The sequence below is a fragment of the Mixophyes fleayi genome, chromosome 5 (genome assembly GCF_038048845.1).
Source record: "Mixophyes fleayi isolate aMixFle1 chromosome 5, aMixFle1.hap1, whole genome shotgun sequence".
NCBI lineage: Eukaryota > Metazoa > Chordata > Amphibia > Anura > Limnodynastidae > Mixophyes > Mixophyes fleayi.
The window spans coordinates 203,413,766-203,439,355 of record NC_134406.1 but is presented as its reverse complement, the minus strand read 5'-3'; the positions used below and the strand labels follow the sequence as shown (position 1 = coordinate 203,439,355).

The 25,590-nt window shown below is 40.1% G+C and overlaps 1 protein-coding gene across 1 annotated transcript in view; it reads right to left on the bottom strand.

Annotated features, from left to right (window-relative positions):
• PIEZO2 (piezo type mechanosensitive ion channel component 2) overlaps window positions 1-25,590 on the bottom strand; it is a 377,083-nt gene that overhangs the window by 90,022 nt on the left and 261,471 nt on the right. Inside the window, exons 20-24 of the mRNA XM_075213287.1 lie at window positions 24,386-24,562; window positions 22,254-22,382; window positions 20,972-21,172; window positions 12,767-12,971; window positions 12,539-12,640 (exon numbers count right to left, since the gene is read on the bottom strand). Of these exons, the coding sequence (XP_075069388.1) occupies window positions 12,539-12,640; window positions 12,767-12,971; window positions 20,972-21,172; window positions 22,254-22,382; window positions 24,386-24,562 (814 nt within the window). The remainder of the gene's footprint in view (window positions 1-12,538; window positions 12,641-12,766; window positions 12,972-20,971; window positions 21,173-22,253; window positions 22,383-24,385; window positions 24,563-25,590) is intronic.

Genomic DNA, 25,590 nt, shown 5'->3' with positions numbered 1-25,590 from the left:
CAGTTGCTTCCAATTTTGGTCTGTTTTGGTCTATTTGTAACATGTGTTTGTCAAAATACAGTGTGTTCTTTCATGCTTTTTAAGAGCGTTATTTTATTCTGCATTTTACAGTCTGCTTTACAATAGAGGCCTTGATGCTGATAATGCAATTTTAATGCAAATTTCTGTTATTTCTTCAAAACTCTCCTGTTAACAGTTCAATAGCAATCAATGTTTTAAAACATTTGAACCTTCTATAAGCATTTAGTCACATTTTCAATGTGTACAAAGTGCTAATAAATGAAGAAGAATAACATAAGAAATGCAATTATGTAATTGAGCCCTAATTTCTTAGTATTATTAACAATACACACTGGCACAAAGGGCCGGCAGGACGCGGTAATCAGGGTAAGTAAGGCGGAAGTGGGAGGGCGCCATGCTTGAGAGGCGCTATGCTCTGCCCGCTTTTCCTGCTCATCCACCAGCGAACGGCACCCTCCTCCTTCTTCCCTTCTCACGGACATAGAAACGTAAGTAAAGAACGGAGAGAGACTGTGCTATAAAGGAGCACTGTGTGATGAAGGGGATATATTGTGATAAAGCAGGGCACAGTGTGATGAAGGAGGGCACAGTGTGATAAAGCAGGGCACAGTGTGATGAAGGAGGGCACAGTGTGACAACGGGGCAAAAGTGTGATGAAGGGGCAAAAGGGTGATGAAGGAAGGCACAGTTTGACAAAGGGGGAAAAGTTTGTTGAAGGAGGGCACAGTGTGATGAAGGAGGGCACAGTGTGATGAAGGAGGGCGCAGTGTGATGAAGCAACAACAGTGTGATGAAGGAGGGGGCACAGTGTGATGAAGGAGGGTTCAGTGTGATGATGTGGTGACAATGTGATGAAGGAGGGCGCAGTGTGATGTAGCGGTAACAGTGTGATGAAGGAGGGAGCACAGTGTGATGAAGGAGGGTGCAGTGTGATTATGTGGTAACAGTGTGATGAAGGAGGGAGCACAGTGTGATGAAGGAGGGTGCAGTGTGATGATGTGGTAACAGTGTGATGAAGGAGGGAGCACAGTGTGATGAAGGAGGGTGCAGTTTGATCATGTGATAACAGTGTGATGAAGGAGGGGGCACAGTGTGATGCAGGAGGGCGCAGTGTGATGATGTGGTAACAGTGTGATTAAAGGAGGGAGCACAGCGTGATGAAGGAAGGGGCACAGTGTGATAAAGGAGGGTTCAGTGTGATGATGTGGTAACAGTGTGATGAAGGAGGGAGCACAGTGTGATGAAGGAGGGTGCAGTGTGATGATGTGGTAACAGTGTGATGAAGGAGGGAGCACAGTGTGATAAAGGAGGGTGCAGTGTGATGATGTGATAACAGTGTGATGAAGGAGGGAGCACAGTGTGATGAAGGAGGGGGCACAGTGTGATGAAGGAGGGTGCAGTGTGATGATGTGGTAACAGTTTGATAAAGGAGGGAGCACAGTGTGATGAAGGAGGGGGCACAGTGTGATGAAGGAGGGTGCAGTGTGATGATGTGGTAACAGTGTGATTAAAGGAGGGAGCACAGCGTGATGAAGGAAGGGGCACAGTGTGATAAAGGAGGGTTCAGTGTGATGATGTGGTAACAGTGTGATGAAGGAGGGAGCACAGTGTGATGAAGGAGGGGCACAGTGTGATGAAGCAGGGTGCAGTGTGATGAAGGAGGGGGCAGTGTGATGATGTGGTAACAGTGTGATGAAGGAGGGAGCACAGTGTGATAAAGGAGGGTGCAGTGTGGTGATGTGATAACAGTGTGATGAAGGAGGGGGCACAGTGTGATGCAGGAGGGCGCAGTGTGATGATGTGATAACAGTGTGATGAAGGAGGGAGCACAGTGTGATGAAGGAGGGGGCACAGTGTGATGAAGGAGGGTGCAGTGTGATGATGTGGTAACAGTGTGATGAAGGAGGGAGCACAGTGTGATAAAGGAGGGTGCAGTGTGGTGATGTGATAACAGTGTGATGAAGGAGGGGGCACAGTGTGATGCAGGAGGGCGCAGTGTGATGATGTGATAACAGTGTGATGAAGGAGGGAGCACAGTGTGATGAAGGAGGGGGCACAGTGTGATGAAGGAGGGTGCAGTGTGATGATGTGGTAACAGTTTGATAAAGGAGGGAGCACAGTGTGATGAAGGAGGGGGCACAGTGTGATGAAGGAGGGTGCAGTGTGATGATGTGGTAACAGTGTGATTAAAGGAGGGAGCACAGCGTGATGAAGGAAGGGGCACAGTGTGATAAAGGAGGGTTCAGTGTGATGATGTGGTAACAGTGTGATGAAGGAGGGAGCACAGTGTGATGAAGGAGGGGCACAGTGTGATGAAGCAGGGTGCAGTGTGATGATGTGGTAACAGTGTGATAAAGGAGGGAGCACAGTGTGATGAAGGAGGGGGCACAGTGTGATGAAGGAGGGTGCAGTGTGATGATGTGGTAACAGTGTGATAAAGGAGGGAGCACAGCGTGATGCAGGAGGGCGCAGTGTGATGATGTGATAACAGTGTGATGAAGGAGGGAGCACAGTGTGATGAAGGAGGGTGCAGTGTGATGATGTGGTAACAGTGTGATAAAGGAGGGAGCACAGCGTGATGAAGGAGGGTGCAGTGTGATGATGTGATAACAGTGTGATGAAGGAGGGGGCACAGTGTGATGCAGGAGGGCGCAGTGTGATGATGTGATAACAGTGTGATGAAGGAGGGAGCACAGTGTGATGAAGGAGGGTGCAGTGTGATGATGTGATAACAGTGTGATAAAGGAGGGAGCACAGCGTGATGAAGGAGGGGCACAGTGTGATAAAGGAGGGTTCAGTGTGATGATGTGGTAACAGTGTGATGAAGGAGGGAGCACAGTGTGATGAAGGAGGGGGCACAGTGTGATGAAGGAGGGGGCACAGTGTGATGAAGGAGGGGGCACAGTGTGATGAAGGAGGGTGCAGTGTGATGATGTGGTAACAGTGTGATAAAGGAGGGAGCACAGTGTGATGAAGGAGGGGGCACAGTGTGATGAAGGAGGGTTGAGTGTGATGATGTGGTAACAGTGTGATAAAGGAGGGAGCACAGCGTGATGAAGGAGGGGGCACAGTGTGATAAAGGAGGGTTCAGTGTGATGATGTGGTAACAGTGTGATGAAGGAGGGAGCACAGTGTGATGAAGGAGGGGGCACAGTGTGATGAAGGAGGGGGCACAGTGTGATGAAGGAGGGGGCACAATGTGATGAAGGAGGGGGCACAGTATGTTGAAGGAGGACGCAGTGTGATGATGTGGTAACAGTGTGATGAAGGAGGGAGCACAGTGTGATGAAGGAGGGGGCACAGTGTGATGAAGGAGGGTGCATAGTTTAAAGGAGGCATTTTTTGCCTTCTATGCTTCCCACCAAACTAAATTGCCCAATATTTTACATTTTATTACAAAGAATACATATTCTTCATTTATATTATTTATATAGCAATAAATGTTTGCTGTTTAATGTATTTATTTGTATTACTCTCTTTATTAAAGTTTTATATTTGATTTGTATTAAAAGAAGAAGCATTATTAAATAATACAATAATTTATGAAAGAGGAGGGCGCAAATGTATTTTTTGTAGGGGGGGCACAGACATGCTAGTGCCGGCCCTGCTGGCACTTCTTACTACAGCAGAGCCTGCTGTATTTCTTAAGTGCACTGGTTGTATAGTATGAGAGGTGGGGTCTCACAATTTTGCTTTCACTTATGAACTAAAGGCATTAGATTTCCTTTAGAGTAATAAAACAGGGATCGGGTGTCAGACCAATTATTTAAAAACTGAGATAGAGGGGAGGAAGCTGAATGGGTATATAAAATGAGACTGGGCATCTAATTCATGCTTTGTACCAAAGCATTTACCAAGTAGCTAAGAATTGTGTGTATTTTATATTTGACCAGAATTAAAAGGAAGACAAAAGAACACAGTGCTAAATCATATTTTAAAATAATGGATAAAAGGACATTTTCCAAGTCATCTATCAACAAATGAATCCACCAATGGAGATACAAAGGCACCTACTATCCATTGTTCTAATGAGACAAAAAACCATCCTCATTAGCTCCAGATATACTCCCTTTCTAGTCTTGCAGGGCTTCAATTCTTCTGGATGTAAGAATCAGATCAGTAGTGTTGCTTCTGCCATGTCATCCTCCTTACTCACAGATAACAAAGGACCTCTCTTTACAGTAAGCACCAGACTTCAGATAATTACACATGGCCTATCTGCTAGGTCACTCATGTGATATTACTTGAATGCTCACAAAATGTCAAAGCTTTAGGTCAATATGAAGTCTTGCACTGATTCAAAGAAGAGCCATCATTGAGAAATACAGGGCTTAACTCCTTTTAGGCTAGGATAGTTTTTGCATGTAATTTTGTGAATGTGACAAAATGCCCTTTTCATAAGTTCTATTTTAGGCTTAGTGACCCTTTAAATCTGTAAAATATGTAACACTTTAAAGATATTATGCCATTTGATGCTATTACAAGCAGATTGCCTGCCCCCCCCCCCCCCCCCCATCTAATGCTCACTCTCTTGAACTCCCCGTCAAGTGCTTATTAGGTTATATATTCGGTTATATTTTGGTTATATATTTGCTCTGAGTATTTCCTAATAGAGGAATGGCTAAAAACACAGTGGGGGCCTGAAGCAAAATATGATTCAGTGCCCCCTTCGCCACCCTATTTAAGTTATTTTGGCACAAAAAAGGTTCGATTAGGTGCTATAATTATAATGGTAATTTTATATTGTATTTTAAATATTTAAACCTCCACATTAGATAGAGTAAGAAAGGATACTAGTAGTTGGACCAATCATACAAGAGAAGTGCTTTTAGTGATTGAAAAACTGGCATTCCCAACTATGGTACCCAGCCTAGTACACAGAATAGAACCAGAAGTACTGGCATCAGAACCCAAAACAAGAGCTGTAATTCCAACACCTGCATGTTTGTGTATAAGATACTTTATACCTATCACGTGAAAGCATATACTTTAAACCTTTGTGGATTTTTTTTGCAGTTAAGTGTGTTAAACACCTGTATCCTATACCTAAGCATTGAATAGATATACTCTCTAATAAAGTGTATCTAACAAGTACCTTATTGATCAGACTCTTGATCTTTAGGGGGCAATGTTTATGGGTGGAGTTATTGCCCTGTGCTTTCTGCAGAAAGGTGACTGGGTCTCTGCCAGGATGTGTCTCCTATACTTTAGACATCAGGAGCCAATCACCTTGGATGACACAGTCAAAGTAATATGCTCTGCTCTTTGTTAGAAACTCCTATTCTGTCAACCAGGTGGGAAACATGTTCTTCTTTCTTCATAAAGCCAGATCAATAACAGAACAAGCTAATAAAGTGGCACACAGCCCTGCACAGTGTAAGTAAAGTTTTTTTTAACTGAAGTTTGAAATAAACAGCTTTTTTTTAAACGTGCAACCTAGCACTTTTCTATTACTGCTTTATCAATATTTGCAATTATGTGCACACTAGCACATCTGAAGTGAAATAATATATAAACTAGTAAGAAATAGGGTTTTCATTGTGATTTGTCGTAGACTCGTAGGAGGTGCTTCTCTCACATTTACTACTATTTACTACCACTGGACCCACTGGCATAACGATATGCCACTGTTTTTTCCGCAAGAGTCCTATTTTTTTACCTTCAGACTAGAGATGGGCGGGTCCGGTTCTCCGAGAACCGAACCCACCCGAACTTTGGGTATCCGAGTACCGAGCTGAGCAGCTCGGTACTCTCCCGCCCATTCCGAATCCAAATCGAGGCCGAACGTCATTGTGACGTCGTCGGATCTCGGGACTCGGTTCTCGCGATACTTCAACTTTATAAATACACGCCTCCACAGCAATCCATCGCCATTTGACAGAGGGAGAGAGCAGGGTGTAGTCATAGGCTAATTAGAGCAGGGACAGAGAATACCATATTGTTCTTGCAATTGCTCTAACCAAAATCGCTAGTGCAGATAGGAGGATAGAGGTTTATTATTTTTTCTTCATATTTGGCACTCCCAGCGCTTTTGGGTGTCCCCCATAATTGTGCATTAATATTTCTGGCTGTCAAAAGTCATATCTGTCAGCAGTATCTACTCAATAATTTGTAGCACACCTCAGTGTTTTTGGGGTGTCCCCCATAATTGTGCATTAATATTTCTGGCTGTCAAAAGTCATATCTGTCAGCAGTATCTACTCAATAATTTTTAGCACTCCTCAGTGTTTTTGGGGTGTCCTCCCTAATTGTGCATTAATATTTCTGGCTGTCAAAAGTCATATCTGTCAGCAGTATCTACTCAATAATTTTTAGCACTCCTCAGTGTTTTTGGGGTGTCCTCCCTAATTGTGCATTAATATTTCTGGCTGTCAAAAGTCATATCTGTCAGCAGTATCTACTCAATAATTTGTAGCACACCTCAGTGTTTTTGGGGTGTCCCCCATAATTGTGCATTAATATTTCTGGCTGTCAAAAGTCATATCTGTCAGCAGTATCTACTCAATAATTTTTAGCACTCCTCAGTGTTTTTGGGGTGTCCTCCCTAATTGTGCATTAATATTTCTGGCTGTCAAAAGTCATATCTGTCAGCAGTATCTACTCAATAATTTGTAGCACACCTCAGTGTTTTTGGGGTGTCCCCCATAATTGTGCATTAATATTTCTGGCTGTCAAAAGTCATATCTGTCAGCAGTATCTACTCAATAATTTTTAGCACTCCTCAGTGTTTTTGGGGTGTCCTCCCTAATTGTGCATTAATATTTCTGGCTGTCAAAAGTCATATCTGTCAGCAGTATCTACTCAATAATTTGTAGCACACCTCAGTGTTTTTGGGGTGTCCCCCATAATTGTGCATTAATATTTCTGGCTGTCAAAAGTCATATCTGTCAGCAGTATCTACTCAATAATTTTTAGCACTCCTCAGTGTTTTTGGGGTGTCCCCCATAATTGTGCATTAATATTTCTGGCTGTCAAAAGTCATATCTGTCAGCAGTATCTACTCAATAATTTTTAGCACTCCTCAGTGTTTTTGGGGTGTCCTCCCTAATTGTGCATTAATATTTCTGGCTGTCAAAAGTCATATCTGTCAGCAGTATCTACTCAATAATTTGTAGCACACCTCAGTGTTTTTGGGGTGTCCCCCATAATTGTGCATTAATATTTCTGGCTGTCAAAAGTCATATCTGTCAGCAGTATCTACTCAATAATTTTTAGCACTCCTCAGTGTTTTTGGGGTGTCCTCCCTAATTGTGCATTAATATTTCTGGCTGTCAAAAGTCATATCTGTCAGCAGTATCTACTCAATAATTTTTAGCACTCCTCAGTGTTTTTGGGGTGTCCTCCCTAATTGTGCATTAATATTTCTGGCTGTCAAAAGTCATATCTGTCAGCAGTATCTACTCAATAATTTTTAGCACTCCCCAGTGGTTTGCGCTCAGAATGGATTCAAAGCAGTCCACATATGATCTAAATGAGCAACCAGGTTCTGTCACCAGTCCTGATGTTAGTGTTCCCAGTACGTCATCTGGCCAAGGCGATGTCAAACAACAGAGTGTTTTCAAATTAGTGCAAAAAACAAAAACCCAAAAAAATTTTACTGTATTGAAGCGAAAAAGAAGTGTAACTGAGCAAAAGTTAAGTGACGATAAAAAAAAAATTGCAAGCATGCCATTCTACACACGCAGTGGCAAAGAGAGAATGAGGCCTTCACCTTTGGCTATTAGTGGCAGATCCCAAAAAGTTACCCAGCCTACAATTGGTGCACAACTACTGTTACGCGTCAAAGCCGAGCTGCAAGATAACAGTGAGGCATTACAGGAGAATATTTGCTCTGATTCACAAATGACAACAATCCCTGTGGAGAGTCCATCCAACAGTGGGATGTCTAATCGTGACCATTCTGTTAGTCTACCCATAAAGAAGGGCCCTTTCAGCAGTTCTGCTGATGTGTGCCTGAACAGCCCGAGTGTAGCCGGTGATACACCAAGTGAGGATGACACTTTGTCTTTAGAAGAGGATGTGGGGGAGATTTGGGTATCCGACGATGAGGATGCGGTTGATTGTGTAAGTCCTGCAGCAGTGTGGCACCAGTGGGAGCAGTTCTGGCATGTGAGGTTCTGGCACCAATATGCACTTTCCAAACACAAGCAGGGATGACGCAGGGGGCAGACCACAACAGTTTGACATCTGGGCTGGTTTGAAGGATTTGTCAAAAAAATGTGTGACCTTGACCATAATTCCAACCAATCCTACTATTAACATGCAAAGGATGGTGGAGGGCCTATCAGGGATTAAACTGTATTTTTCATAATTTTCACTAATAATGTTTGGGTGTAATATACACCCAAAGACGAGTGCTCAATTGCTAAGAGTCATTGATGGAGAGGAAGACAAGCAGGCTTGTCTGTAGAATTTGCAGGCAAATTGTGCTGCGTTATATAGGTAACACCCAAAGAGAAGAGCTCCATTGCTCCATTGCTAATTGTAATTGCTGAAATAGAAATAATAGGGCTGACAGTCTTGGTCTAAATCTGCAGTTACATTTTATTGTACCATAGCTCATTGCGAAACTGGAGAGGTGGCAGGGTTTAGTGATAATCTTCCTCCAACAATACTAATTCATCCCAATATCCCAATATCATAGAAGTCTGTGTAGTATGATGTAATTGCTGATAATGGCCTTCCAAAGGGAATGACTAGTTGATTTTAGGGCAGAGCTGTCACGGTTTTTGGGCAATTCTTTTACAGCACAGCAAATATCAAAATGTTTAGCGGACTCATCTGCATCATCACTGGGTGTCTTGGGAAAGCAATTTCTTTTATTACAAGCAGTTGCCAGAGAAACTGAAGGAGAAGACGTCCCAACAAGATGTTGATAAGTCTGGGATCCTTGCAAAGAAAATTAAGTATTTCATCTACAATTAAAATATAGTTAGCACATTTACTTTGTTTTATTGCACACTATAATTTTATGTAGCACCTTTTCAAAATCTATTATTAAGGCAATCACTTGACTCAAGCTAACTGTGTCTGCACTTTCTTCACAGGTAACTACTTCGCTGGACTAAAGTATATTCCCCTCAAATGCTAGTCTTCTTGCAGCTGCTGTATTCTCCTACATGCTGTTGCAGAAACCACAAATTGACCCTAAATGTTTATGGACACAAACAGCATCTCCTGCATGTCATTTTTCGAAAGTTCTGTAACACCAAGTTGATAGTGTGTGCAAAACAGGAAATGTGATGGAATTCAGCCCCGCTGTAATGCTGGACCAATATTGGGGTCGTAATCAGAAATGACATATCCTCAGGAGACTCCAAGCAGGATTAGCCATCTTTCAATGACATCCCTTAGTTTTTGGAACAGTTTGTCAGCTGTATGCCTCTTAGTGAAGCTGCTGATACACAGAGTAGCCTACTTCTCAAAAATGTGATGCACCTGGGTACATGCTGCTGCTGTCCATGCTGGGGAAGGCGAAAGACCAACCCAGTGGGCTTTCACAGTCATATAATCTTTTGTTTGCCCAGTTCCGCTTGTACACATATCTGTGGTTAAGTGTACAGTGGGTAGAATACCATTTTGTCACCCAATAATGACATTTTTAGGAACTTTCCGGTACAGGAGAGAATAAGCTTTTCTAGTAAAATGGTATAGTGATGACATTTGCTAACAGGGACATAACACCTCAATTAAATGTCTTAAACCAACTGTATTAATAGTGGACATTGGACACAGATCTAACGCTAGCATAGTACCCAGGGCGTCTGTGATCCGCTTTGCGACTGGGTGACAGGTTTCATTCTTGCTTCCTCTTGCAGAGGATTGTTTACTTGCCAATTGTTGGGGGGGAAGATTGCAGGTGCTGGGATGTAGATGAGAGAAGGGAGGTAGATTATGCTGGAATGCTTGTTGTTAATTTTTTTTTAACCAAAGTTTCTGATTTTCCCAACAGTTTGCCAATAACTCGCTGAAAAATGACGAAACATGGATGAGGATCCCAGATGGTTAAGGTCCCTACCTCTACTGAGTGTGGCTTTCAAAATGTTACAAATGGATAGACAACTCTTGCCAGGATTCGTGTAAAAATAATTCCACACTTAAGAGGTGGATTTTTGGTCTTATGCCCAGGCATGACAATGGCCTTTTTGTTATCACTGGCAAGAACTGCAGCAATTTTTCTTTTCAAGTGTATGAAAATCATATTGTGACATAGGAGGTGTTCAAAATTGAATAAAAAATGACTGGAAATTAGTGTTACTGAGGTTAATAATAATGTAGCTACAAAATAATACCTAAATTATGTTATTTTAGCACCAATAAATGTAATTTTTATAACAAATTGCAAAACAAAACCAAACAAAACCAAAACCAAAACCAAAACACGCAATGGCGGTTTTGCAAAACCAAAACCAAAACCAAAACACGACGGTAATCCAGATCCAAAACCGAATCCAAAACCAAAACACGGGGGTCAGTGACCATCTCTACTTCAGACACAACTTCCTTGGGGAATGGCCTGAATGGAAGCAAGGCCATAAATAAACAGGGGTGTGGCAGGGTGAATCATGCATGCATAGGCTGTTCAAGGCCTGGCCTGGGAGAGTTATGGATAATTGTGACCAGATATTTAAATATGTCACATACTTTAAAATGCATATATTTTATTACACATTCTCAAATAACTTCGCATTTGCTAACCCTTTTATGACTGGAGGTATTTTATATCAAACCAGACCACATTTCCATATTTATTAGGTGTCTGTTAAACTGGCAGATAATATTTTAACTGCTTTGTGTTTTTTTTCAGGATAGATAGGCCCCTGTTGGTCACATAGTGAAGTAAATATACATCACGGATATAATTATATTGTTTTGTACTGGTGGGTGGGAAGGGGTTAATGCAAAGAATCCTGAACATAAAGGAATCCTTTCGTTAAATAAAACGTTTAGCTTCCTGCTGCAACACTGCTGCTAAAATACTGTTTAGCTGAGAGTGAGGGGACATTGTGACTACCTGTGTTACACATGGCATGTTTGTGTGTTTGAAGCCTATAAATGTGCTTCTACACCAAAATGTAACTGGAAGGTGCAAGATGAGCACATTAATGGTATATTGTAAGACTTGACCACCACCAGCTGAGAGCTGCTTCAACAATGTCCTTTTGTGCACTGTAAATAGTGGTACAGTCCTCCACACAGCACAAGGCAGTAATTCAAAACCAACCTTTTCCACCCCTTTGTCTCATTTCCATAATCTTGCATGACAAATTAAAATTCTATTAAGTCACTTCTCCCCAAAACGAGGCCCACCAATGAATCTTCTTTATACTTTGCAAGCAACGTGCACACTCCACCTGACTCCTCCCATTGATCGTTGCAATCTTCTGCTCCTCGGTAAACACAAATCGAGGCATACAACACCACCAATGAGGATTTGCACTTCTCCTTGGTCGTTTTGGGTTTTGTAAATTATATTTAATGCCTGACCATATATCTCAAGTAGAATGTTAAAAAGTAAAGTTTTGAATAATCACTATGTAAAATAAGTCACTTCTAGTCATGACAGAAACTCACAGGAAAAGTTATTTATATGACATCCTATGAGTTAAAGCTTTCCACACCATTATTCAGAGCATAACACAGGCCGGAAATGAGACAGGATTTCCATTTTATGTCAAGCAGACTGTTTTACCCCCTACAGGAGATCATCAGTACACTGCTTCTTAGGGTGTAGTTTATAACGCTACCTAAACATTGTATTGTTTCAGTAAGGCTGTCACTATGTATAAAAGTCAAATAATTCATACCAGGACCTTCATGCTTGTGTACAACTTTTAAACATAAGCTACACAGACCATGGTAGTAAGAGTTCTCTCAAATAGCTTCAGTTTTGTAAACCGTGGCAACCAATGACATTTTAGTTTTCATTAGGAACTATACACATAGTTATTTAAAAGGAATGCACCTGAATGGGTGTGCATATTCTATATATATTTCCAATCTGTTCAGATGCATTCCATTCAATATAATCTTACTGTGATAGGTGTGTCAACAAAGGTAAAAAGTGCAAGCAATATTCACAGAAACAAACAGCAATGTGCTCACTGCATACTCACCTGCAGAGAACCATCTCATTTTCTTTAATTTTTTTTAAACACTCATAGGGGCATATTCAATTCTCGGCGGAAACGCCCAAAATCTCTCAGTCCGCGCATTATTACCGTCATTACGGTAATAATGCGCGGAAAAACAGTTACTACGGTAATCTTCTCGCTGGATTACAGTAATAGTTTTTCCGCGGCGCGGAAAAACAACAATTGAATATGCCCCATAAGGTGCATTAAAAAAGTACCTATATGCTTGGGTGCCCTATGCTTAATATTTTTCAAACCTGCTAACTCCAATTTCTGATTCATAGCAAAATATCATACACCATGGCACTATTTTACCCTCTTTATTTGTTTTCCAGCTTAATACTTCCCAACTGTTTCTCCGAATTTAGATTGAATATACTTACATACAAGAAATAAGGGATTAGGTCTCACAATAAAGTCTGGAAAATATAACCATTTTATTATATTGGAATTAAATTGGGCCCCATGGTGTCTCCACGGATAGTCTGAAAATAGAGAAAAAAAGGCAACATTTAAAAAAATTACATTTAGGTTAGCTTGGCAAAAGACATTATATTCTTTTAATTTACCGCATATGACTTCTCTGTGGATAAAAGATAGTTTTTTTTTACCTTTACATGGAGCAGGAGGAATGCCAATACACATGAAGTACTGGAATGTAATAATACAAGCAAGAAAGCAGCAATATCTGTGCCAGATTTCTGCAATTGCTTTTCTCCTGCGTCTGTACAGTACGGCAAACAGCCAAAACGCATGGATCATGGCAAAGAAATCCATCCTCTGGCCAATTACATTAACAGAAAGTAAGAAGCAAGTCTGCATAAGAAAAGGAAGAGAATATGGTGTGTGAACCAGTAAAGACACATTTTTGTATTATTGTATTACACTTACAAGTTAACCCGTGCATGATACTCATGCATTCTAGTCAAATCAAGCTACTTAAGGTGTTAAAAAGGTTCTTGTCATGCATTTGGACCTAGCCCAGGCCTCCTCAGGGGAAGAGTGTTACTTCCCGACGCAAGCGCCCTTTTTTAACGTGGTTTTGTCCACATGTCACAACCTCATCATTTTTCTCCATCACTTCATCCTTCATCTTCATCGCCACATCCTTCATCAAGCTACTTAAGGTGTTAAAAACTCCCCACTGTCACCCCCGGCAACCACCAACCACTCCCAACTGTCACTTCTCCTTCAAGAAATATATAGGTCAGTGTATAACTCTGCCCAGCAGGTGGCGCTACAGCTTGTTGGTTTTTTTTTTACACACGCCACTAGGCATTTATAGAGTAGATAATTATTTAGTTTTGCAGTGCCAGCTGAGGCTTATACTTTTACATTGTTTCCAGTGTGATATCATGATGTTTTTTTGTTTTTTATGGAAATAATTGTTTATTAACGTAAGAAAACAGAACACAACAAAGACAGAATACAGTTGTACATAAAATTAAAGTGCACAAGTATAAAAAAATCTCCCTTCGAAGGAGAAAACAGTATTTAGGGACAATGTAAGTATCATAGCAGTTTCTCAAGGCTCTGTCCTTGGTCCTCTACTATTCCTCATCTATACCTCTTTCTATGGCCAAATGACAGCCTATTGTGGGCTTTACTATGACCTCTACAATTGGACACACAGCCCCATATATCCTGTTCCCCTTCCACTTCATCCAAAAGGAGCCCATACAAGTTGTCATTAGGTCAGCAGTAAGGTCATGGTGGCTGAAAAAGTCATCTGCGACATCTGATTTTGATGAAAATTGTATTAGGATCTTAAAAGTGATATTGGAAGAGATGTAAAATCTGATCTGACAATAGTCACAAGTGAGTGTGTGTACTGTCGTCAACATCCAACTACACTAATAGTGCCCTGTAGAACCCAGCTGATTGTCCAAGTCTGGAATAGCTTTATCTTTCTCATTTGTCACATGTGTGGTCAAGTTGAATTTCAAGTAAGGTGGTTGGGCACCATTAGTGTTTAGTGTCACCAGCTTGTTAACAGCTGTATCTGTACTTTAGCTCCTTATAGATAAATCATCCAAGAGGAAACTGGTGATATTTCCTTACCTAAATCTTCATGACATTCCAGACGTCCCTATTGCCATGAACAACTCAATCAAGCGTAGTTTGTGTCTTTGCTCTCTTTTTTATTCCCCACATTAAGGACCTGATCCATTAAGGAAAGCTATGCAAAAGTACGTAAGGCAAAAACATGTTGCATTGGAGGGGGGTAAATTTAAAATGTGATGGTAGATTTGTATTTGGGGTAGGGCATGTCCTAGATCAACTTTAAATGTCAGTGTAAAAATAAGCTAGCAAGTATTTGTGTGCTACATGAATAAACAGACAGTATTTTCCTTATGTGCAAAACAATAATCTCATTTGCACTTCTTGCATTGCAACATAGTTTTTGTCCAGAAAACCTGAGTAAGAAAACTAACTCAATGTTTTGCTTAACTTTCCTTAATGAATCAGGCCCTATATCCCTAACTCAGGCCTCTCAGCTATATCTATGCTAATTCTAGAGTCAAAAGTACCAATAGTACAGGCACCAGCTCTAGGGCCCAGATGGTAAGCACTGTCCCCTCATTACCCCTTCCTTTCTTTTCTTTTGGAACATAAGCTCACCACAGTTTGCATTTGTTGCCTCAAATTCTATGTAGTGTTACTTTATCATGTAATTTACAGTGAATACTGGAACAGTCAATTAGAGGTCAGCTCTATGAACTCCAATTGACCCTTCCCAAAGCTTCCTGTAAATAACAGGGGGATGTAGCAGAGCAAAGTATTAAAAGAAGCATTTGCAGCAAAAGGGACTGATTAGTTTTTAACCATAAGAGAGAAAGAGGGCTGGTGGGTGATAATACTATAAAGTGATAGGTGGTATGTGTGAAAGTCATTGCTAGAATAATAGGGGTGGGGGCCACTGCTGGCATAATGTGTGAGGGCAACCATGCTAAAATGTGTGTGAGTGGGAACACTGTGGTTGTGTTGTGTATTTCTGGAATAATCCATACTTGCCAACTCTCCCAGAATGCCTGGGAGAGTCCCGCATTTCGCGTGAGTCTCACGGACTCCCGGGAGAGTGTGGCAGTCTCTCACATCTGCCCACTTCCTAGTGAAGTGGGCAGAATTAGGTCCGAAACGCCGCGATTCCCCGGGAATCTCACCGTTTGGCCCCGCTCCCTGCTGTAAAATGACACATTTGCGTCATTACGTCACGGGGGCGGGTCCAAAATTACGCGAATTTTGGAGCCCCACCCCCCATCACACCCACCTCCCCCGGCAGGCTCCCGGAAACCAAGTTCAAAATGTTGGTAAGTATGGAATAATCATCATCATTTATTTATATAGCACCCAATGCGTGAGAGGTCCATATACTGTGTGGGGAATAGATACTGCTATAACAAGCAGGGTATGTATGTATTCAAGGTAAGTTAAGAGCATTGCTGGGCAGGAAAGGAGGGGTCGGGTCTGTTATAATTTATTCACTGTGGCATTCAATTATAGGTATATGTTTAACTATTGCAAACAAGATGAAGGTGAACCAATTGACAACTGGTACCATATATAATATAGGAAATACCAAGCGCGGGCCTGTTTTTTGTTTCAAAATAGTGCCATATTGTCATAGCAGCTGTCCATCAAGCCTATTTAAGGCACATTTGGGTGTAGCCCACAAGCCAGCCCTAGCTAGATGTAAACCCCTTTACCCGCGAGGTGAGTGCATATGATTTTAACTGCATTGCAATGGCGTCTAAAGCATATAGGTCCGTGTAGGACATGTATATAATGAGGTACTTTTGACACTGAGATGCAAGCTTAAATGTTTTGATCAAAATATGAACTAAAACCTCATGTTTTCATTTCGCTAGATACACACAGATATGCAGTGTACAGGATAAGCACTGACAACTGTCTTTTTGTTTTGTATACATATATGGGCATTTATATTGCTATATTGCCATGCAGCTAGTACCATATACAATATGGGATATAGCGAGCACGGGCTTATTGCCAAGCAGCTGGTACCATATATAATATGGGATATACCAAGCACAGGCTTGATTTTTCTCTGTTTCTTGTTCCAAAATATTGTCTTACTGTCATAGCAGCTGTCCATCAAGCCTATTTAAGGCACATTTGGGTGTGGCTACAAGCCAGCCCTAGCTAGATGTAAACCCCTATACACCTGGGAGGTGAGTACATGTGATTTTAACTGCATTGTAATGGTGTTTAAAGCATATAGGTCAGTGTAGGACCTGCATATAATGAGATGCCCTTGATGCTGGGATGCAAGCTTAAATGTTTTGATCAAAATATGAACTAATACCTTGTGTTTTCATTTTGCTGGATACACACAGATATGCAGTGTAAAGGATAAGCGCTGACAAATGTCTTTTTTGTTTTGTATACATATATGGCCATTTATATTGCCACGCAGCTGGTACCATATACAATATGGGATATACCGAGCGCGGGCTTATTGCCATGCAGCTGGTACCATATGTAATATGGGATATACCAAGCACAGGCTTGTTTTTTCTCTGTCAATTGACAAATTTGTTACCTGGTTGATAGAGAAAGCAGCAACATATGATTACAGCAACTTAAAAGATTAACTTATAAAACACAAATTACTTTTGGGCATAAGTAGTGAGAGCACACACTGCTTAAGTGATCAAGAATTAGACTTGCCAGCAACCAATGAAATGTGTCGCACAGCAGAGCTCACTGACCAGAGAACTGGACAGTCAGCAAATCGACAATGCCAATTCAGTAGCAAAGGTGATTAACAGACAACAGCCCAAGTATCAGCAAGAAAGTGAACCAGCAGCCAAACACACTGCATGCAAATACTTCGTACAAATGCATAGACAAGACAAAAAACAGTGCCCAGCATTTGGGAAAACATGTAGATTTTGCGGCATTACAAGTCACTTTGCTAAAGTGTGTCAAGCAAGAGAAAGAATTCAGCAGGAGAACTGCACACTTTAGAAGAAACAAATTCAGCTGGCGCAGACCTTCACAGTGCTGAGGTGATGTACTCCACAGAGTGCATTGGAACTGTAAGACCAGCAGGCCAAAAGTGGTGTCCACATCTCACCTTAAATAATCAGAGGCTACCATGCCAGATAGCCTCATGTGCAACATGTGATGTGATGAGTCTGAGAGGAAAGATGAACTCTGCTACAGCCAAGTAATACCAAAACATAACTAAGAAGCACAGCTAAACTCGCCAAACTGTATACCACACATCCAATTTATCATAAAAATATATATTTATTAACATCCAACATATGATGTCCACTTTATAAATTAATAAATAAAACCAAGAAAAAACCCAATAAGCTGATTAGTATTATTCTATACATAGATTAGCAGTTCACATCACAGAATTTCATAGTCTCATATACGAATGATTGTCCACTGAGTTCTGCATGTATAAAAAAGGGCACTTTAAGTTGCAGTCTCAAGCATTCCTTTAATGGAATAACAAGATGCCAATTACCTCCCTTGTATACACCAGAGGCATAAAACGCCATTAGAACAACTTCTTCTTTCAAAGATTATTAAGGATCAGAGTCCGACGCATTCTGCGGCAAGTGGTGTGTCAAACCACTCGCCACAGCTATTGACCAAGTCTCTCCTCGGCTATAAACATATGTAGCTTACTGTTGATTGTCTCAAACAGTTCGGAGCAGCTATTGTTGATAAGAGGCTTTGGGACCTCGGTGTCTCTGCTGCCGCTTCGATCTTTCAGTGCACTCCCGGTGACTTGAATCATGTTCTTAAAAATTCACTTATTAATCCACTTACGCATTTTTCCGTACAATGTAACTGTGGTTTGCTCAGAGGAAACAAGTCACAGACAAGTAAATTTAAGTTTAATGAGGTCCATTTCCATAGTCATATCCTGTCCCTGATGGTCCAAAAGTCAACCCAGAGAAGATTCGAGCAGTCTTGGCGATGCCAAAGCCCTCTGATGTGAAGTCGGTGCAGCGTTTTGTTGGGTTTGTGACATATCTGGACAAATTTATGCCTCGACTTTCAGAGGTGTGTGAGCTCTTGCGTATACTGCTAGATAAAGAGGCAATCTGGCACTGGCTTCCAAAACAAGATGAAGCGGCGCAGGAAATAAACGTTTGGTCACAGTAACACCAGTGTTGATGTATTATAATGTCATCAAGCCAATCATTAAACAGCGTGATTCAATCAAAACTGGACTGGGAGGTTGTCTGATGCAAGAAGGTCAACCGGTATCATTTGCTTCCAGGGCACTGACCGCAACCGAGCAGAATTATGCATAGATTGAAAAGGAGTGCCTGAGCATTGTCCTTGCTTGTCTCCGCTTTCATCATCATCTGTATGGCCAGGAAATAATCACAGCAGAGACAAATCACAAGCCGCTAATTGCCATCTTCAAGAAGCCTTTCATATGTGCACCAAAACTGATGACATTGCAACATTACAACCTCAATGTAATCTACAAGTCAGACCCTGAGATGTACATCAGTAACAGCAGAGCAACAGCTGTGAATGGGAAATCAGGAGCCGACCAGGGTCAACATGCAGTTTGCAGAGTGCACCAAGTCAGGCTGACATTGCGCAGATCGCCCAAGAAAAGTATCTGAACATCACAGATCTTCATTAACCTTATCTCTATCACAAACACAGGCTTATGTGCTTTATATTGCACAATCTTTATGGTGCAATGAGAGTCATTCACTTCAATATCCATACAACTGTATAACCTTTCTGCCAAGCCTTACACTAGATTATTTTATTCATCAGAATAAAATGCAAACACACTTGTATGACTAGTAAATGAAGAAGTACTTAACCAGTTCTCAACTTTCAGGGTATGCTTTGATGAGCAGGGCTAGTCCTCTGCAAGCATTATGGCTCTGATATATCTTCGAACACAATGTCAACGCAATTTGCTTTTAAAAATCCTGCAAGTAACATGTACGCATGTATGATTGTATTCAAATACAAGCAGATTTCAAGATACATTTCCATTTAAATCTGGGTATAAGTACGCTCTGGTTATACGATACTTGCCCTATATAGACAGACAGAACAGACTGCAGGATACACACATGCATATGTGCAATATAAAGTTCCATCAAAACATATGCAAAAAAATTATTTTAGAAAATAAACTAACAACTCTTTATACTATAATCATCAATAAAAATATGTGTTTTAAAAAATATATTGTTTTTTTATTCTTTCACATTAAATACGTAAATCAGGATGTTCTTTTCATTTTTATAGTTTCTCTTACTTGCAAATACTTGTTCTATGCTATCTAGTGGTATGCATATGTGTAGTTTTTAATACAGAGACAATGCCGTGACAGTGATCACTATCAGTCGGCACTTACAACGGCCCTGTAGCTGGTGCAAATGATACAACTAAAAACATGTACTTAAGAGATACCCAGTACTTGAATCGACGGAACTGCACTAGCACACCCTCGGCACGATCTTACTGTGCATTGCCTACTTTGTCCGTCACCTTCTCCCCCCAAGTTCCAAACGTCAAGACGCAGGCAGTCGTGTCATTTGTGTTTGGACATGAATTGCATGCAATTGCGTCCATTGGCTTAAGTCCTGTTCTAGCTCATGCGCAGAGCTATTTAATGCAAGATATGCCACAAAAATGAACTTATGTCTGAAGATGAATCAGGCCCACAATGTACCAATATCAAATCTTAGCATTACTCAAGCTTATATCAAACATGCTCTAAGATAGTTAAAAATACAGTATATCTGTTCATTGACAGCATCATTAAAACTCTGCTACGTTTGTACTAGAAGCTCTCCTGGAATGTCCGGGAGACTCCTGAATTCCGGGTAGGTTTCCCAGACTCCCAGGAGAGTAGGGCATTATCCCTCATCTGTCAACTTCTTAGTGAAGTGGGCAGGATTTGGAGCCTCCATGATTGCATCATGGTAGCCAAAATGATGCAACTCGCTGAGCCCCACCCCCACATACCCACCTCTCCCCCAGATCTCCCGGAGGCCAACTTGGAAAGGTTGGCAAGTATGAGTTATATTTATTGCAGTAACCACTATTGCTATTTGCACTGTGCGCACACACAGTTTACTACTGTGGACAAACGCATGTACTTTACAGTGAATTGGTAACAATTTCCCCATTTGGATTTTGCCATTATTAAACTGAAAATCATTCCGTATTCAAATGTACTGCTCTTTTGACCCTTCAACTACTATTAAACACAGGAACTGAAAATAGTGACAGTGGAGCAGTCTTTATTTCAAGTGACAAGTGGTTGAATATGTAAAAACATTGGGTTATTTGCACCAAACTGTGTCTGGTTTATCTTGTGTGCCTAGGAAGTCCAGACAGCAACCTCTAGAAAGCAGCGGTTAAATTCAAGGCCCTTATCAGGCTGTAAACACCCAGTGCCACTGTGTAAATAAAGGAATGCTTTCACTCCTAATTTCAATTTCTTTTGCGCATAATGAAATCTTGATTTTGCAGTTTTAGTACTTAGCCAAGAGCACAGTGGTGGCTGGACTGTTATGCATATGCAGTGCTCTGATCCACCTATCAGAAAACTACCTCTTCACAAAAGATGCTATCCTGTAATTAAAAAGTCTTGCATGGCAAAGTAAAACCAAAAGCAAAAGCAGTCACGAAACATCACAACAGAGGAAAAACATCTTTAGCTCTCATTAGAACTGCACTGTCTAGTTTTAATGACGTCACTATAAGTCTGGTGAAAGAAAGGATGGCTTCAGATAATGACATGTGGCTGTAAATGTTACATATCTTACTTAAAGTCTTACCTCCATACCAAATTTGTAGAAAAAGTAGTTTATGAAATACTTGGCACAATTAATGATTCCATCGTCCAGGTGGTGTCTTGTGATATCGTGAAATATTGTTTTTGTCACTGGCGCAGTCACATTGTTTCGGCATCTGTAATACTCCTGATGCCTGTAAATCGTCACTTCAAAAGCTAATATGAACAACATGAGTAAATTATTCTGTAATGAGAAGAAAGAGAGCAATGACATATCCAGTTATTAAATCTTCTCATACTGACCTTCACTCTAACACACACATACACAATTACACTATATGTATCATATTTTGGAAATAATCATGAGGTTTTTAGTGCACATTTTGAACAAATTGTGAATGGCCATTTATTACGACAAGGTGACCTCATCCGGATGTGTACCTACGCAAATAATTTCTAAAACTTGGGTACAACTTCAGTTGCATCTACATACTGGCTTTAAATAAAGTAGTCTTGTATACGGTGGTATGTCATATCGCCACTTCTCCTACTTCCTTCATTGTGAAACTATCAAATTCCATTCACTTACATTTTCCTTGTCGCCACTTCTAAATTTACATACCACAACTTCTAAGTTTCCGCTTCGACCCATGTATGGGTAGATAGATAGATAGATAGATAGATAGATAGATAGATAGATAGATAGACATATAACACTGGTAGGACCTAGATGAAAGTTACACTAATTAAAGCACCTATGGGGGTGCTGGGTCAAAGTGAAGGCAGTCACAGCCCTCAAAGTGCTAAACATGTTATGACTAGTATGTCATTAGTGTTTAGTGCGTGTTACTGCATTATTGTCCTGCATTATGTAACATTAAACATTGCAGTGATGTACCTATTCCTACATTTGACAAATTTAGATATGCAGAATAAATCCCCCCTTTATTTTTTATGTATCATATTTATGATGTTTGACTTATGAGGAGTAAGTCAAACACAGGTTATATCAGGCAGACTGATAAACAGAAATTTCTGGTACACTTGCAATGGTGGAACAACCAAGGTTGACAAACTATTCTCCTGCCTTTACAAGACATCATTACGAGATGGTTTGCTAATTATGTTGTGTAACCTTTTTAACAATCTGTGTGCAAGCAATGGGTGTAGAAAAGGGGGCGATTATAATACCTAAATTTAAGGTGGACGGAGACTCCGCTGTAGGCCATTTCCTGCTACATTGTGAAAACCATGCTTCCAATATAGAAAACGTTCTTAGAAACATTTAATGCATCAAATAAATTATATATAGAAATGTTAATTACCCGCAAGTATGAAAGTAGTGGTATGGATTTCTTTAGTCCTACCCATCCGGATGGATCAATTGGACCACTGTAGAGAAGGGAATTTCCAAGTTCTGCATCATTGACCACATTTGTTTGATTGGGCAAAGGCTAAAATTCAAGGATAAATAAACAATGCACCACATACTGTAGATCAATAAATACTGTATATTTACATATGTATACTTCTTTTGTTTTCTTTTACATTGTTAGAGTACTAGGTTATCTTGCATGCAGGTATGCAGCTGGGCATATATTTTCTTTTTTTTTCATCTCTGAACTGATTCTTTCCTACACAAGAAGAAGTCACTTATTGCTCTACTATGAAAACGTATGATAACTTTCTGTAAACAACTATAATATCCCTTATCTGTATGACCCCATATTTTGCATCCTCTCTGGATGTTGCCATTCAAAATCTTTAAAGTAGCAATCCCATGAAAAAAATCAGGTCTGTTTTTTTTTAATATGAATCACTGTGGCAGAGAATGGAAACATAAATCATAATCAGATGCATACATAAAAGGTTCTTAACTACAAAGAAAAAAATCTTCATTGTGGGATTGCTGCTTTAACAGTTTACAAATGTAGTGCATTTCTTGTCCACATGGCCACTGGGCAAGGACATAAGAATCTAAAATAATGTAAGAAGCCAGTTACAAACATAATATTGTCTTAAATGTCCACTTGCCTGGGGAAAAATGTGTTATTAGGGTCTGATTCAATAAGGCACGTAAATACGATTACATGCCGTATTTTGTGTAAATTCACTCTGCGCATGCACAGAACAAACCGTATACCAGAGAACGCAGCAACGCCCAATTCAAATTCAAGCGCAAAGGACAAGGATCCTTACTACAGCATTTCAGGGGCAGAACAGGGATGTGACTGGGCGTATACACATATTCAATGTACAATAAGGGCATGTCAAGCTCGAGTGCACACATCAGCCCCTGATTCAAGCTTAGGACATCTCAAAGGTTCATTTTTTTCTGTATTATCCCTTCCTTAAGCTAAGTTTTGGAGTAAGTGCCAATTACTAGTGATAACAGTGACATATACATGCTAGAACATACATGTGTTTGCAATCAGGAGCAACTGTAAAAATGTATTTTATGTACAGTAGATATTAATAACATTGAAATAAATGTATTTTATAGAAGAAGAAAAAAAACACACATTTTTATTTTTATGTTTTGTCATTAATGACTATATTAATAACAGGTGACTTTGATGAAATAGTTTTTTTTGTCTGTGCATTCTTTTGGGATGTTCTATTCCACATATGTATTGGACGTATCCTGTTAGAGCAGAGTAGACCTAGGCCCATATTCATCAACACGTATTTTTACATCCGCTCCATCTTGAATATAGACGTGCGTATGCCCAAATTCTGTGCGTTGTTAAAAAAAATGCACAATAGCTTCGTTTGAGTGCCTTAATGAATCAGGCCCTTAGACATTAATATTACACACCTAAAGCTGACCCTTTAAAATAAATGGAATGCATTTTATATTGTATACACAGGCAAATGTTATTTTAAAAAATACATTTTACATAACAAAATGTAACATAGAATATACAGTATTCATATTTGTGAATAGACTAATTTACATTTATAATGACAAGTATCTGCATTCTGATGATTTAGGGCTTGTTAACCCCTATCTGCTATTAATGACCATTAAGCCATTAACTAAAACATGAAAAATATATAAAAAAATAAGTTGAATGGCTTCTTATGGACTTGTTCCCAGCCTTGCATTCAAAAAATTTAAAGCGACATTTAAAATGTTAAAACACAGTATGGCCTATTTCTCATACGCTAACGCGCACTGAAGGTCTGTATTGGTAAATGAGTAACACATATGAAGCACATGGAAAACGTATTAAAATACATTACTAAAGCGTGTGTTTTCATGCATTCTTACTTATTTGTGAATAAGCCCTTAGTCTTCAATAATTCAGCTCTTACGGTCAAATTGTACTTTTGATTGTCTTTAAGGTAAATGTAGCATTTTGTGCCTCTCCAAATTATGTTAATAAAATGTTGCAACCCTAAATATTATACTGGTAAGTATTCTGGATTGTGTTGTACATACAATGTCACTTACCATGGTACAGTTACTGGAAAAGGTCAGTGGTTCAATAGTTGTAAGTTGATACAACATTTTACATACAATGATCACGCATGTCCAGACAGTGCAAACACTGGATGCTAATGGCCGAAACTGGGAATAGGGTAAGGCAAATGCCCAGGCAATCAAAAAAACATAATTGAGTAAAGATACCTGTATCACAAAATAAGAAATATATTCATTAGTCTATTCATACTATTCATACTAGAAATCAGTGTCTGCCATACAATCACAATTTATTGCTCCTAAAGCCAACATGCTATACTGCAACCTTTAATATAGTGAAAACATGTAACAAAAATTTTTAAGCATCGAACTGGATAATTTCGGTTACAATGTGACAACTATTTCCCCTTCATTAGCTGATCTTTACATTTGTAAAAATACACCCTATTTGAAAACTGGACTTATGTCCGTTCTGTTTGTCTATAGCCATACATTAAAACAAGTGATCATTATTTTGCACAGAAAAGTTTTTTTTTTATAAATGTAGAGAAATGTGGAGGAGCAGCACACATGCAGTTTTTGCTTCTTTTGTGACGTCAAGTACTTATTTCTGCAGATTTAAAACCGTTTTGTGGATAGTTGCATTGCGTGGTGTACTGAATAAACGTTGCTTTTTATGGGAGGCGCTGGGTGGAATGGGACATTCCATGCCAAATGTGGGCTAGCAGTCATGCACCTGTTCCTACACTGAAATGCAAAAAAAACCAAAACTGTATTTAGCAGGACAAGATGTTCTAATGAACTACAAGGGATGGAGCGTGCGTTTGGAGGTATTCCTGGACTGCCCACAGGATCTATTTGGATATGGAAAACAACATGGTTTTTGCATGTCCATTGAAATGACTGTGATCATTCACTAGTTTCAAACCTTTTGTGCCATCCTTTATATTGCAAAGCATAACCTTGTAATTAATTAAGGATGGTTCAAAGTGATAGTAGGCAGGGATTAGAATGGACTTAATTACTATTGCTGACATTATTATCAGGGATTGCAGTCCCAGAAATTATTGCCTAAATCAGTGTTGGCTAACCTGTGGCACTCCTGTTGTTGTTAAACTAGAATTCCCAGCATGCTTTTTTGTCAATATATAGCAGCTTATTGCTGGAAGGGTATGCTGGGACTTGTAGTTTTACAACACCTGGAGTGTCAAAGGTTGGCAAACACTGGCCTAAAC